The 15,668-nt window shown below is 55.4% G+C and overlaps 1 protein-coding gene across 1 annotated transcript; it reads right to left on the bottom strand.

The window, feature by feature from the left end:
• Positions 1-4,412: 4,412 nt before the first annotated feature.
• On the bottom strand, positions 4,413-15,410 carry SKOR1 (SKI family transcriptional corepressor 1). Its single transcript, XM_037911227.2, has 10 exons — positions 15,125-15,410; positions 14,158-14,444; positions 10,264-12,184; positions 9,384-9,480; positions 8,606-8,713; positions 7,814-7,885; positions 6,434-6,508; positions 6,106-6,180; positions 5,529-5,594; positions 4,413-5,162 (listed from the first exon to the last, which is right to left on the bottom strand). Exons 3-10 carry the CDS (start codon positions 12,166-12,168, stop codon positions 5,065-5,067), a joined length of 2,496 nt encoding a protein of 831 aa, XP_037767155.1. The 5' UTR covers positions 12,169-12,184; positions 14,158-14,444; positions 15,125-15,410; the 3' UTR covers positions 4,413-5,064.
• Between the last annotated feature and the right edge of the window lie 258 nt (positions 15,411-15,668).

The raw sequence follows: 15,668 nt of genomic DNA, 5'->3' as shown, positions 1-15,668 counted from the left end.
CCAGCTATTACAACACCTTACAAATGCGAAACCCATTTTGAAGGCTTCCAAAGTGCTTCGCAAATCAGGAGGTTCTTTAAAAGCCACTGAAATGTTGCCACCTCTCAGGTGGCGTGCAATAGCTTGTTCAGAGCAAGCACACGGAAACATTGCAAACCATTAAACCAGGGAGATGAAGCATGCATGCCAGATGGTATTAAGCTAAAATTTCAGGGGCAATCTAGGTAGGCAGGACATAATTTCCAAGCTGAACTTGCATAAGGAGTCTTGAGCTAACACCTCTACTCCTGTGAAAACCGTCATGGGCTCTTTGACCATCAGAAGTGATCAAGGTCTCTGGTTTACAGCACATCTGAAAGCTGATACCTTTAACAGCGCATTGTTCCCAATACCAGGCTGAGGCAACGGTTCAACGCTAAGAAGAAAGAGTGCCACCTTTCTGTGTATTACACACACACACACTCACACATCTACATTATGGGGCTGATTCTCCAGTGTCTTTTACCCTGTGTGCTCATCTCCACCTGTGCGCAGTGTATATAAACTACTACCTAGTCACCCTTTCAAGCTCCTCAGAGGAGCAGTGCTATGAAAGCTTTGGTGCATTTTATTCCCAGAGCAATGTCTACCTGTCCCCCTTCTTACAAGGGCAGAGAATCCCTTCAAATACTTCAGGCCTGATTCTCTGTTGCCCTGACCTTGAGCCTGGCGTCACCTACCCCTGTGACAAATGAGTGTAAAAGGCGACCAGGTAAGATCAAGTGTTTGCAGAGAGGTAAATGAATACACACGGTACAAGGCAATGGAGAGTCTGGTCCTGACACTGCAGTTTACCTGGACAAAGCAGTTCCCTTTGATATACTGCTCCTTCTTTTGCTGACCCAAGAAATTTTGAAACAGCAACTGCATCTCCTTTAACCTTCATAATCTCCCATATATAATGGAGACTCTGGATTTTACCTGGCTATTCAGGAGCCAATGAGAAAGCACAGCCTAGAGGTCACAACTGTGTATTTCCATAGATGGGCACTTAATTTGGGATTGCATCCCTGCAGCATTGTTGTGGTGCTTCCAGTTAATTTGTACCTCTACTTGAAGGTGAAGTAAAGGGAAATAGGCGTATGGAGGCTGGAATAGAAGTCCATTCGGCCATCTGCTGTTCAACCTCATGGTAATTCAGCGGCAACTCCAAAGTTGCCAAACGTTAACTGCCAGGTGTGTCTGCCAAGGAGCAAGGTGCCACGATGGGGGGGCACGGTGATCACCTGGGGCCTATGAAAAGAGAGACAATGAGCTGGAGGAGTAGAGGTTGGCAGAAATGAAGCCTATGAGCCACACAATTGCTGTTAAAACTGTCATTTAATTGTAGGGCTGTGGAGATATTGATGGCCCCAAAAGTCAAAATGAAGACGTGTTTATCACATAACACATCACTCTTTAGCATATAAAATAACACATTTAATATAAAGAAGAGACTGTTTAGTATATAAAAATGCGATATGATTTTAAATGGCTGGTATCACATGTCATTTGGGTTGCAATGTGCCTCTGTTATGTCCACTGATGTCATCACACCAGTAGTGGGACAAACCTGAAAACTCTGGGGTTGGAATTAAAGTGTTTTTGGCTCACAGTGAAATTTAATTTGAAATGCAAATAGTCATTGGCGGCAAATCTGGCACTTTGTTGCTTTCAACCAAAACTGTGCTCTTCGGAAACGTTGTAGGGCTGGTAACAGCTCATTCAAAACCCTGCCTAGTCTCCCCTTCTCCAGAAGAAATATTCTGGCACCTGCATTTTGACATGCCAATGTTGTTTTCTTCCACAATACTAAGAAGACTGCAATAGCTGTAAGGTGCAGCGTTGAAATGAGTCTGAGCTTCTTTTGCAGTCAAGCCTTTCTCACAAAGAAGAGGTAAGGGTAAGTGCGCTTGTGTATAATAAAAATGGACTAAAGAAGTCGTATGCAACTGGTTTTCCCAGCAACTTTCAATGCCTTGAAATTTGGAGCCTGGGGGTGACAGGACTAGAATTACCTGCAGTTCCTATTTAGCGTCGCACGGTGGCAGCCTTAGGATAAGAAATATATTTATGAACTCCAGTAGGCTCGGGTGGTGGGAGGGGGGGGTGGTTGTTAATAACACCATATTTCCCCTATTAATGTTTCATTTAATTTAATTAGCATCTGAGAAACTAATTAAAATAGATACCAGTTCCCCACAATCAGCAATAAATTGTATCATTATCAATAATTGTGCACAGAGCAATAATTCAGCTATTCACGCTGGTTTTTAACACGCATGCCACTGCGCCAAGCCGGGCGAGCTCCAGAAGGCGTGTGGCCGCCGGTTCGCGGCCAGGCCTCGCCGACGGGTCCGCTCAAACGCCTCGCGTCGCCGTCAGGTGCGCGGCTCTTGCTTCAAGTAACAGGCAAGAAATCCCAAAGCTGGGGCCAGGGGCTTTCCGCCGCTCGGCTCTTTGGCTGAATCAACGAACCCTCAGTCGCGCCCCGATGGAGCAGCGACTCTGGGGGGCAGCGGCCCAGGTCAGCTCCTGCCCCCCCCCCCCCCCGGGGCAGGGCCACTTTAAAGCGATCTGAGCCAGGCAGACCTGGGAGCAGGGGTTTCAGAAGATAAACGGGGGGACAGAGAGATCTTATTTGGAACAAGAAACTGACCAAACAAATGCTGCGTATGGCTCCCAGGGTAACAGCCTGGACCTTTTCATGGAGCAATTTCTGGGCGAATTCGGCATCTATTTACCGATGGATACACCATATATACAAACCCAGTTAGTAAGTAACCTACAGCCCTCTTGTTCAGGGACGGGGAGGCGCAGCTGTACCCCCCAAGATCTGACCAGCTGATGAAAGGATGCTGGGGTGTCTCACTGAACAGATCCCGCTCCCTCCCTGGGAGCCCGGCCACGTGCAGGGGTGTCCGGGGCCTCGCCAAAAGATTGGCAGCTTGGCCTGGAGATCAGCTGACCAGAGGACCCCCTGCCTGTCATGTTAGCCCCCCGTTGCTTCTATTTAATGTGGCAATGCTGCCCCACTGGCTAGGCCAGGAGAGCCTCCCCCATCCTGCCTGGGGCGGCCAGGGGCGCCCCCCCACGTGGAGTCCGCCGTCCCTCCTTCGTCTGCAGCTGTTTCTGGCTAGGTGCATCCCGGGCTGAACGCCGGTATTCAGGGCGAAGGGGTGCGCCAGCCACTCAGCACCGGAGTCCCCTGGGTGACACCAGCCTAGAAATGCGCCTTAGTGAGTTCCCGGGCGGCTCCACAGAGGATGAAACTTTGCAAAGAAAAGCTTCACCCCCCCACCCCCATTTACCTCTCCCGCCCCCCATGCCCCTTGCAGCGGAGCGATGGGGCCAGGTGAGGCCCGCGACACCCCCAGCTGGCCCATGCGGAGAGAAACAGGCTCAGGGCCGCTCTGCCTGTCCTCCGGGTCTCACTCCGATTCGGGGAGGGGGGCTGGGAAGGTGCGAGCAGGTGGCTAACGCGGGGCGTTGTTTGGGCCTTGGCACCAAGGGCGGGAGATGCCCCAGCTCCGGGCTGGGAGCGGGCCAAGGAGCCAGCCAGTCTCGGGGCAGGGGCCGGGGGGGCTCTAGGAAGCCCGCTGTCTTCACCCCTCGGCGCTGCGGAGCAAGAGGGCCGGCTCCTGGCCCCCTGGCAGCAGCAGTGGGTCCCGGCCAGAGGAAATGGGGCCTGAACAGCTGATCTCGCCTCCAGCCTCCGCTTTGCGCGGCTGGCTCTGGGGATGGGGGAGCGGCGGCGGCAATGAACCAAAACCAGGGCGCGCCAGAGGCCGCCCGGCTGACTGCCGGGGAGATGGCCCCGGGCTCCTAAGCTGCTGCCGGGACTCCTGCGTGTCCCTTCGCCGTCCCCAGCCGGCTGGGGCCGATACCGCGCCTCGGCTCCTCCGGCTGCAGCTGGGGCGCTCAGGCCCTGGGGGCTAATTGAGTAAGAGCCTCCTGGTCCCATGGGGGAAGAGCCTTTGCCCCCTGCCCAGGCCGGGGGAGAGAACCAGAGATGGGGGAGGCGGCAGAGGGAGGGGCTGGGTATTTCCCTGGTGCTCTCTCGCTGGGAAGCAGGACGGCCCCCCTCCCAGCCCTGGCTAGCCCGGCAGACGGGGAGGCAGGCCCGGCTCTCTAGGATTCTGCTCGGAACTGGATTGTGGACACCCTGCTCCAGGCATTGCCCTGGGCCTCCCCCGGACTTCGCTGTTTGGCCCTTTCCCCCGTTTTCGCCAGTAAGGGCCGCTGCCCCTGCTTGGACGCCGGCCTGAGCTCATTCGGAGTCAGCTCGAGCCGGTCCCTTTCACACTTCGATTGAGCCGAATCGCTTCGAACACAGTTCGGTACCCGACTTCCTCGTCTCCAGGCTGGCCAATAACTCAGCCGCCACCCCGCTGTGCTTAAAGGGTGCTTTTATTAAAGAACAAAAATCGCTTACAGAGGTTTCCCCCCCCCCAACAGGGGGGAGGGTTTTTATTATTATTATTATTTCTTCTCCTTTCCTTGGGTGTACCGTGAGTCGCAAACCGCCCGATAAAGTGCTGTGACATCCATCATTTACAAGGGATCGTCGAGGGGAAATAAATATACATCATAAATCAATAAAAATTCAACAAATACTGGACCAAGAGAAATCACAGTACATTTATATCCATTGCACATAGCCACTGTTCCCAGTCTAGACGAGGGTTTCAAGAAGTGGACAGACAGGTAGGCATGGAGCGGGGCAGACAGTGAGCAAGGAGAAAGTCTCTGGCAGAATTCCTGGGATCGATTCGATTCACAGCGGACCTCGTCTGTGGGCGTTTTGTTTTGCTAATTCGCTTTTGGTCCGTTTACACCTTGAAGGTCAGCTGCCCGGATTCCCAGACTTTATGAGCTGTATTTACACTCCTAGAAACCCTGAGCCCGAGAGCTCCACACAGTCCTGTATTTACACGTGTCTCCTTAGAAATGGCTTGTGGCTGCGTTTTCCCTTTCGCGGCGCAAGGGGCTGCCGGCTATTTACACTCCGAAATCGCATGGCTTTGGCGGGGAGGGCGGGGGGGCTCATTGGGGCAGCAGGGGCGGCTTGAAGGAGCAGTTCCCCGTGCAGTGGCGCGGCGTGAGCATTTTGCAGGAGAAGTGGTGGAGCGCGTCGTGGGCCTCTGCAAAGGGACAGACACAAAGCAAACTCGTTACTCCTGGTGCCCCGCATGCGTTCACACCGGGCTCGGTTCGGATCCCCATCGCCCGGGGGGAAGCAGCTAGGCTTCCCCTGACAGCCGTACAATCTAACGTGCATCCTTCTTCAAGGACAATGGATTGAGGCGATTTCCAGATCTGCCGCCCCCCTGCACACCTGGTTCAACATTTCCCCCTTTTATCGACACGCGTTGGTTTCCCCGTTTGGTTTCAACCCCAAGTGACCCGCGTTTTATTTCGCATCCGTGTACCCCTTCCCCGCCCCCCCCGCGGAAAATGATTTTCCAGGTGGGCTTTTCCCCATCTCCTCCCCTGCTTTGGAGAGATACCTTTTAACTTCTGCTGGATGGCGTAGCGAGCTTTCCTCTCCTGGTCCAGTTCGTTACACAAGGTATCTGGGAAGAGGGGGGAAACGGATCAGAGATGTGATGCCTTCAGAGTGAAGGGCATAAATCATCACACAACACAGCCACTTCGAGGTTGAATGAAACCAGGCTCTGGAGTTCGGGGTTTAAAACCAAACCAACCAAGGAGCGCGCTGGCTTAGGATCGCAGTCTGGTATTGGAAAGCAACGGCTGAGAATTGCGCTTTAAGGCAGATGGATACAGTCAAAATTCAAGCAAACTTAGGCATTACTTCCCAGGTAATTTTACGCCTCGGTTTTTAATTTAGAAGCCCTGGAAATTGCTGCGATAAGAAGTTCAATCACTCCTGTGTAATGATGCCTCCGAGCCGTATGCTGGGCTGGCTGGCAATTCGGGGGCTAATCAGAGTATACAGAAGGATATTCAATAAAAAAAATAATTGTTAAATTACCTCCCATTTACATGTAAATGACTGAGCTCACACGGCAAGCGCCCTACCAGGGCGTCTACGCGCAGGCTCTCACCGGAGTCGGGCCTTACCTCTGACAATTTGTAGCTGCTGAACCATTTCTTCCCTGTACGCCAGCTCCCTCTTCATCTGATCCTGAAAATTATCTGTGCGGATGGCAGGCAGCCGTCAGTGAGAACGGTAACGCAGCTCTCCCCCCTCGGCCCGAGCATGCATCTAGTGGGGAGGTGTAAAGCAGGCCTGCGGGTGGGAGACAGGTCCTACCTTTTCGGATGGGGCTTGCTCAAAATAGTGGGAAGCTACAAGGCCCCAGTGGGACAGGTTAAAGTGGATTTTAAGTCATTATAAAAACTGGAGTCGTTGATGCGTGAAACGTCGGGGGGGGGGGGGCGCGGGTACCTTTTAGACTTTGGAATTCCCGTTCTAATTTCTTCCTGAGCTCCACTTGCTCCAGGAGCAGTTTTTGCAACTCGTCTGTGGAAAGAGAAAGAGAACACACACTTTCCACATGGAGAAGGATCGGCGTTTGCTTTAATCGCATTACATTAATCACAGGAGTTAATCACTCCCGGGGAAAAAAATACCTACAGCCAACAGAAAATTATAAACGGGGCGCTCTGCCTGGGAACGAAAGGCACCTGAAATCGGTGGGGTCCATCCTAAGGGACGGGGCTGGGAGCTGCGTCCGTTTTAAGGAGCCCACAAGCACCCTCGAAGACAGGAGGATAAAACCCTGTGACGCTTTCTGTGATAGGAGAGAGGTTGCAAGAACGGCGGGTCGGTGGGTTTAAGGCCAATCTGAATTCATCATCGAGTCATGAATCATTCCTCGGGATTTCCGATCGCCCGTGTCTGGAACATTTCAGCTCTTCGCGCTGAATCAAGGGGACGCGTCAAACCCCTGCCCATTAAGGACAATGCAAATCACCCCCCAGCCTTCAGCTTCCTCACTGATTTATGGAAAGTGACAACGGAAGGTGGAGGTGAAGTAACTCTCTCTCGCAGCAGCCTGGCCCCCTTTCACGGTTTCTCTAAATGCTGACGGGGGTAGTTACAGTTTGGGACCCCTGGCCAGGCCTCGACAGCTCTGCAGCCAGCCAGAAGAGAAACGAGCCCTTCTCGGAGAGTTTATGCCCCTTTATTGGCAGACAGGCCACCATCGCTGCGCGCTTGTCTCTACCCGGCCTGTCTCAACGCGCCCCGCATCTCTGATAGGTGCGCGATTCGATCCGCTTCCACTCCGTTCCAGATTAGGATTCGGTCCTTTGGACAGGACGGAGGAGTAGATCCCATTTACCCAAATCTCTCTAGCTCACCACCCATCTATCTCACTTGTTCAAAGCCCAACAGGGAGAGGAAATGGCGAACAAAGCCCACTGTGTGCTTGGGTTGCTCTGGGAGTATTTCCCCGCGTCAGGAGTTTCACACACACTTCTTGGGGCCGCGTCATCTGCTGCAGAGATGGCATCGTTTCTCCTGGCGAGAAGGCAAGAGCCTGCGCTTTCCAAGCCCTCCTGGGTTGATCCCGCCTTCCACGGTCTTTGTGTAAGAACTTAAAATCGGCTACTTGTCCCAATCCAGTTCACTGGATTGCAGGGCCCATTACATACCAAGAACTGAAACTCGAAGTAAAGCCCCAGAGATTCCTCCCCCACCACACACGCAACCGGTCGGGACCTGCGGTTACTGAGCTGACAAAACAGACTGTGGGAGGACGCAGCTGAGAAGCTAATGGAAAAATCCCCCTGCCCGAGGGTCACCAGAGCCCCGGAACCTCACCTCTTGCCAGATTTTCAATGTCTTTTTCAACTAGTTGGGTCCCCATAAAGTCAATGCTGAGACCTTCCTCACCTGCAGTGCAGAACATGCATAGCGTTAGATTGCTTCTAGAGGAGACCTGAGGGTCAGAGAGACAGTGAGAAGCAAGCACCGGTCTGAGTTCATCTCTGGTACTGGCCCGAGGGACTGTGTCACTCGTGCAAGAGCCAGACCGTCCATAAACAGTGCCCCGGCCCGGGCCAGGAAGTTTACTCTCAAGCTGTGAAAGACACAACCGCTAATCGTTGGGCTGGAGATCAGCGAGTCCTGTTCGCATTAAACACAGCTTGACTGTAAGCTCCTTGGAGCAGCGACCTTATCTTGCTAACTGCGGCACACCTCAGACCAGTGGAGTATTAAATAAAGAAAGCGGGGTGGGGGTTAAAGCTAAAACCGGATCCTACTTCTCATGTGTGTAAGTGACAAAACCCTGAAAGGGAAAAAAATCAAGGCCATAGCAACCTAGGAAAAGTGACTTGTAATTCACCGAGTTATTTAAATATTTATTTGCCTAAAGCTGTAGGGGACAGCTTTTTACTGGTGATTTAAATGAGCTCCTTTCAGGGGAGAAAAAGTCCTGTCAAAAATATCTATTATTTCGGCGGAAGATAAGGAGCGCAGGAGTTGTGATTTATTGGCCCTTTGCAGGCACTCCGGTTTCCACCGCAGTTTTGCGTCTGAAAGGTCACAGACCGGGTTACAAAACAAAAGCCTCCTTTGGAGCAGAAGGGCAATCCTGTGCCTGCCGCTTACCTCTGTCGGTATTTACAGGACTTGGATGCGAGACATTCCTTTGGTCTTGATAGGATTTGCTGGTCTCTAAATCCTCTGCTGTCGAGTGATTGTCGTCTTTATCTTGCTCTTAAAGTTAATAAACCGATTTTCAACCATAAGCAAAGAAAGTATTATCCTAATATATCCTTAATTACATAATTAAGGACAAAGTCCTTATTAAAGCCTTCTAATCCTAATCGCTTTGCAAGTGGACAGGAGCTTGCTCTCCTGGAGGTTTACTGAAAGGTGCATTCAAGCTCCCCTAGAGCGCACACGCACTCCTAAACAAGAGAGAGGCTGAACCGAGTTGAAAATAGAGTCAAAAATCACAGGCTTCTCCGTTACAAATGCAGCAGCTGCTTCGAAGTTTTCGCTACCAAACCTTTTGCAAGCGGTAACTCCACCAGATACAGGGAGAGTAAAATACTTGCCATTTAAGGGCAGTTTACACCCAGCAAACATGTGCCCCTAAATAAATCCGACTAAAAAAAAAGCAGTCACCCGAAATGACACCCGAGGTTTGGATTATTTGCACGAAAGACCTTCCCTTAAAACAGCTAAATTTGTTTGAAGGTCCTGCCAAAAATGGAAATGACATGTAAAGATTCATAAAGTCTATTAGCAGGCTTGGAATAAGAATTATTCCAAAGGAGGTGGTGATGCGGAGGGGTGAGTGTTGTCTCTCTTTTCTCTCCCCCTCCCCCGTTTAAAATTTCAAGCCATCGGAGACAATGGCTAGCAAAGAGGGCAATTTTACCATTTGCCTCGGGGTTGCAAAGGTAAGTGGCTGCAGGCCCCAGTGAAGCAGCGTTCTTCAGAGCCTGCAGATGGTCTTCTCTTTCCTGGGTGTAGACCTTCAAAATAAAGGGAAAAATTAAACGGAATTAGTTGGGGGGGGGTGGTCACACCAGCGAGGATCCCCAGCCAGCCCCTGACGCCCCGGAGTCCGGGACACTTACTGCTGCGGGGGGTTGCCAGAGAGTGACTTCCCCGCGGCAGAAGGCGACGATCGTTTTTATTAAGCGTAATTATTAGCGCTCCGGAGAAAATTACCCCCATTAAAATCCAACCGCAGAGTACAAGAGCTTTTCAAAGCCTGGAGCCCCCACAGACCCAGCAGACACCTAATTTTAGGCAATTTCCCCCCTAAGCATGAAAGCAATCCTTCTAATCAGGTTAATTAGCTGTGGTTTAATGCGGCTGCATGTAAATTTACAGGTGCGCCGAATAACCCCTTTTAAAATAATAACGGGGGGGGGCCTGAATCAAATCCCCCCCCCGATGCGCCGTGGCATTCATAGCGTGCGGGGTTGAATGTCCTGCCGGCTGCGGACAGTGCCTGTCCCCTGCCAGCTTCCCCCCGAGCCAGGCACGGCTCCTGTGTCTCGGATAAAGCCACGCAGGCCCCTGGCGATCGGAGCCGTGTCCGCTTCCTCCCACGTCTGCCCCCCTCCCCAGGGCCGGGTCTCCATCACCTGCCCTGACCCGGCATGCTCCTGCCTGCACCGCGGCCAGGCCTAGCCTCTCCCGGGGGCTGGGCCTTGCACCCACGCCCGGGGCTCCAGGGGCCCGTGGGCTCAGCGCCCGAGCTCGGGAAGGGCCCGGCTTGGAGCTGGGTGCCCGGCGGAGCCTCCCACCTCGTAGCCGCCCCTGCTGCTGCTCCTCTGCGGGCTCCCCTCGGGCGGCGGCCGGTTCCCTTCCTCCGGCCCCTGCTCCCCGGCTTTCTCCTCGGCCAGAGGCGGCGGCGGCTCCTCCGCCCTGGGCAGCAGCTGCGGCTCCTCCGCCGCCTCCTCCTCCTCGTCCTCGTCCTCGGGGAAGCGGTTGGACTCCACGTCCACCTCGGGCTCGTCGGCCGTGTCGGCGCCGGGCGAGAGGGAGCGGTAGCTGGAGCTGCCCTCGCTGAGGAAGTCCGGGGACAGGTAGCCGGCCGCGCCCCGGCCCGCCCCGCCGTAGGCCTCCCGGGTGCCGTACAGCTTGGCGATGCTCTCCGCGTCCTTCACCACGGGGCGGAAGGCGGAGAGGTAGCTGCCCTTGCGGGGCAGGGGCAGCGGGGGCAGCAGCGCCTCGTCCCCGGACCGCTCCTCCTCGGCGGCCGCCCTGGAGAGGGCGCTGGAGCAGCGCTCGCCGTCCGCCCCGGAGCCCTCCTGCGGGGTGGCGCTGCTGCGCCCGCTGCCCGACGGCTCCGAGCCCTCCAGCTCGCTGTGGCGGCCGCCCAGGCCCGGGGGGTCGGCGGCGGCCGCGGCGGCGGCGGCGGCGGCCGCCACCACCACCGCGGTGGCGGCCGCTTTGGCCTGGCTCTGGGCCGGGTAGGGCGGCACGGGCAGGCTGCCGGCGGCCGGCCAGAACATGGGGAAGGGCGGGTAGACGCCGCCGTCCTTGCCCGCCCCGGCCTGGTGCGGCGGCGGCTGCTGCTGGGGTTGGTGGGGGTGCGGGTGGCCCCAGAACATGCCCGGCGGCAGGGCGCCCCCCTTGCCGGGCTCGCCCCCGCCGGCTCCGCCCAGCGAGTCCTCCTGCTTCTTGGGGCAGAGCCCGAAGGCGGCGGCCGGGAAGCCGTAGGGGTGCGGGAAGAGCGGCGGCGGCAGCTTCTGCAGCATGCCGAAGCCTTTGCTGGGCACCGGGATGACCGGGTAGCTGCGCACCGCGCCGGCCCCGCCGTGCGCCCCGGCCAGGCTCAGCGCGCCGCGCTCCCCCGGCGCCTCCTCACCGCTGCAGCGCAGGCTCTTGTGCGCCGGGGCCAGCTCGGCTCCGCCGGGCGGCGGCGGGTGCAGGGCGGCCTTGGCGGCCTGGGAGGCGCCGGCGGCGGCCGCCCCGTGCAGGGAGAAGGTCCGCTTGCGGGTGCCGCCGTTGAACATGGCCTTGACATCCTCCCAGGCGTGGCTCAGCTCGTCCGTGGCCGTCTTGTCGCCCAGCTTGAGGTGGCGGCGCCAGGAGTTGAAGTTGGCGGCGTCGGGCTGGGTGTACTTGGAGTCCGGCGTGCGGTGGGAGTGGAAGATGAACTTGTTGGGCGAGAAGTACATGCTGCAGTAGCCGCACTTGATGCACTTGGCCCGGGAGCTGTTGTAGCGGGCCGGGATGAAGCTGCCCCGCGAGCCCCAGGCGCACTCGTGCACCACGTCGAAGGCGAAGTTCTCCGGCAGCTTGGGCGGCTTGTGCTCGCCCAGGAAGGACTTGCAGAGCCGCTCCGCCTCCCGCTTGGTGATCATGCCGCAGCGCCGGGACGAGATGGGCATGGCCCCGGCCCGCCGCAGGATCTCCAGCTGCACCGGGGTGCACTGCACGCAGGTGATGCCCAGCGCCACCCGCCGGTTGTGGATCTCATTGTAGCTGTAATTCTTGAGCAGGGTGTTGGAGATCTGCGCCAGGCACAGGCGCTCCTGCCCGTCGATGACCAGGGACACTATGGGCACGCCGTACAGGGAGGTCTCACCCACTTGGTTGGGCTTGAGGGGATTGGAGCCCGAGTAGGGCTGCAGCTCTTGCTTTGAATTCGGGGAGGAGCTTGCGTCTCTCCCCGTTCCCATCTGACTGGCAATCGCCTCCATCCCCCCCAGAACAATCCTGCAAAACAAAAACACAACAAAAGGCAGAGATTAGCCACGCACCCGCGGCCCTGGCTGCGCGGCTCTGGCGTGCAAACCGAACCCTTGCTCCTGCGGGAAAGCAGCCAGCCAGGCAAACTCCAGCTGCGAACCCTGCCTGGGCACCGTTTGGCCTTTTGTGTCGCAGCCGATCTTCCCCTACCTGGTAAAACTGTCTTAGCAGCCGCACTGCATCCGTCTCTACACCGCGGCAGGGGCATTGCACAGGCAGAAAATCCCCTGGGCGCTGGATGGTACAAGGAGACGTTTGGAGAGGCTGCCGCTATTCTTTGTGGCTTGAAAGGTTTTGCTGTGTGTTAAGTAAGATCTCTTCCCCTTATCCTCCCTCCCCCGGTCACCTATTATTCCAGGATCTGTCTGCGGTTCCAGACCCATGCAGACCTGAGAAGGAGGGCCAAAATGTCATTTTAAATCTGCCACAATTACTGCATTCCGTGGGCACTCGCAAAGGAAGAGAATCTCCAATATAAAATATTAACGATCGACACAATGCACCTCTGTGTGTCGCAAAGGAATCGCTCGGGGTATTTAGTTACAAATGAAAATAGCACAGCCAGAAATGAAAACACAAACCGACCCTGTTTGTTGTCAGATTTCGCCTTTGGATCGCAAGCCTGCCTGGTCACTTGGCCATTTCTGAGCAGAAGTGGGGGGCATTAAACGCAACAGCCCGACATCCCTTCGTGAAGCGTTTGGGATTTTTTGGGGGGGGGTTTCCCCCTCTTTCCCTCTATTTTTAATCTCCCACGTTTCAGACGCTCGGTTTCTCACTCTAACCTATTCCCTGTTTGTTTGTTTGTTTGTGTTAAATAGAACCTCGGCTAGGTAAGTGCTGGAGGAAAGGAAAACAGACTTTAATGAGCGCTGCGTGCAATTGTATTTACACATTAGAGGAGCTACTCAGTAAATAACTAGCTAACCTGACTGCTCCACTTTAGATAACCGTGAGGGGATTTACACGAACCGCGGTTTTAAATAAACTCACTGTCTTTCTTAGCCTCCCAGTAATCCTGCGGTGACACGGGGCCACATGCATTTAATCAAAACCACTGCGCTCATGCTTTAAAGGGTTCCCATTTGTCAGCCCGAAAGAGTACCACAAAACCAGAGAAGATTCAGGAAATGCTCTGCAGCCGAAAGCTGTCGGGTTTCCTCCGCCACTTTGGGCCCCGTGTTATTTTTAAATGCGCTGGACCAACAATTCTACTTGAAACAAGTTGAGCGTGCACGGAAATTCTCCCTTGTCGAATGCCATTGCAGGGGATTAGGAGCGAGGAAGATTACTGACCTGCCCCATAAGGCTCCCAACTCGCCCAGAGAGCAGAAGGAATCGTGAGCCAAGCAAATTAGCTTATCTAAAAGGGATCGCCGCATTAAGCAGCTTTCATTGTAATTACACAAAATAGCTGGAGTAGTGTCCTCCTCGAAATCAGACTCAAACTTCACCCCACCTCTGTCTAAACGCTGCCATGTTCCAGACAAAGGGGCTTCACTGTCTTGGCTGCAGCCAAAATATTCCTAGCTGGGATCCAATATTGGGAACACGTATTTATTTAGATTTATGGGGGGGGGGGGATTTTTTGTTTATTTTTAAGTGACTAATTCAGGAGAGCAAGTTATTCACCCCTCACACCAGCACTCACATCCCAACGCCTAATCGGACGTGAAACAGGCAGAATGTGGCCGAGTGTCATGGAATTAAAAGGAATTACTTTGAGATCAACAGAAACGAAGGAGGCGCCAGCCAGGGAAGGAGCAGAGAGGCAGGCGGCAGACGGGAAAGCCCGAAATGTCGCTGAGCCACGTATTGTTTCAACGACTCCCAGGGTCTGCTTGGATTTTCGGGTGTCGGGTTCGAAGCAGGGTTGCAAAATAAATTCAAGGAAAGCCACGGAGTGCGGGTGCAGGTTTGCAGGGAGGGGAAGGGCTTACCTTGTGCGGAGCAATCCCTGGAGCGACGGGCAAGGTCGGAAGCAGTTGTCAAAATAGCCCAGCGCCCCAAAACCAATCCACCCGCAGCTCGCTAGGTTCCGTTCTTGCCAGGCTGCAGCGGCATCCACAACCCAGTGAAGGTGCGGAGTTTCATGGGAGCGCCCGGGCTCCTGCCCTCCGCCCGTGTCCTCCCGCGCGGAGATGCAACAAGAAAAGTGACCACATGGCAGGTCCAAGGGAGGATCCTGATCCTTAGCTGAAGACGCTGCACATTGATCCAGTGACAGCTAAAATAATAGGAAGGCACACCCACTTAGCACCCGCGTATTTACATTAACTGCCTTCGGGACCCGGGCGCGCGTCAATCACGGTTGCGCTCCAGTCAATCAAAACGCAGCCCGGGCTGCTTTAAGGGGGGGGGGAACAAAAATTGCTGGGGGGAGGGGAAAGGGGGGGAGGAAAGGAAAAGCGCTTAGAAAAATCCACGCGATCTGGCAAAGGTAAGCGCTTGGATTTGTCCACCTTTCACCTGCCGCTGGGCCATCTCCCCGCGCTGCAAGCGGAGGGAAACTCGGGCTGGGGGAGGAAGGGGCTAAGAGAAAGGGGAGCCGCGGGGGAGGCCCGTCCTGACACACCTTTCTGCCTGTCTTTCTTTCTCCTGCCCGCCAGCCTTACAGCGATGGAGGCTGGCCGACGGGCGAGGTGTCAGTCCGGGGGGTCACCGAGCGGCTCTTCTCCGGGAGCCGCGTCCCAGGGGGGGCCCCTGCCGTGTGGAGAAGGACAGGAACCAAACCGCTGTGGTTGGAGTTTTATTTTTTTAGCCAAGCTGGGTCCAAAGTTGGCGCGCTGGGAGAGCGGCTGGGGCTGCAAACCCTGAGCACAAAACCGGTTCCGGAAAGTTTGCAGCCCAGGGTGCATTCGGGGGCACGCTGGGGCTTCCCCCCGCCGCCCCCAGGGTTAGCCTTACCTCGATTAGCTGGCGCGAGAAGGGCAGGCCAATGTGGCACTCAGCTACCCAGCAGAGGAACCGCTGGGAGAGGGAGAGAAGCGGCGAAAACCTGGAGGGGCCGGAGCCAGGTGTTTTCTCAGCCTCCCAAGAAGCCTCCCGAGAAGCCCTCGCCCGGGCTGGCTGGCTGGGGGGCCTGGCGGTGCCCAGCGCTGTAACAAACGGGAGCAAAAGGGGAGGGGGGAATCGATGGCTGGAGAAATTGAGGAATTTATTATTTATCACGTTAAGGGGGCATCCAAAGAGGCCTCCGAGAGAGGCCAATCAATTCTTGTTTGAAAGTAAAGACGCCATGAAATGCGACAGAAAGTCATCCCGGCCTCTGGCTAACGATCTCTTCGGCGGGGTAATTAGAAGGCGCAGTAAAAAGGGAAGGCGCTGATTGTTTTTTAAACTTTGCATTCAGAGGTAGCCGCAGGCTGGGTCCCCTCCCCAGCCCGCTGCCTGCGAGCCCCGAGGCGAGCCGCCTGCCTCGGCTCCAACCCCCCTCCCTGCGAGCCCGCTG

The sequence above is a fragment of the Chelonia mydas genome, chromosome 10 (genome assembly GCF_015237465.2).
Source record: "Chelonia mydas isolate rCheMyd1 chromosome 10, rCheMyd1.pri.v2, whole genome shotgun sequence".
NCBI classification, from domain to species: domain Eukaryota; kingdom Metazoa; phylum Chordata; order Testudines; family Cheloniidae; genus Chelonia; species Chelonia mydas.
The sequence above is the reverse complement of the archived record's forward strand: the minus strand, read 5'-3'. Positions and strand labels throughout refer to the sequence as shown.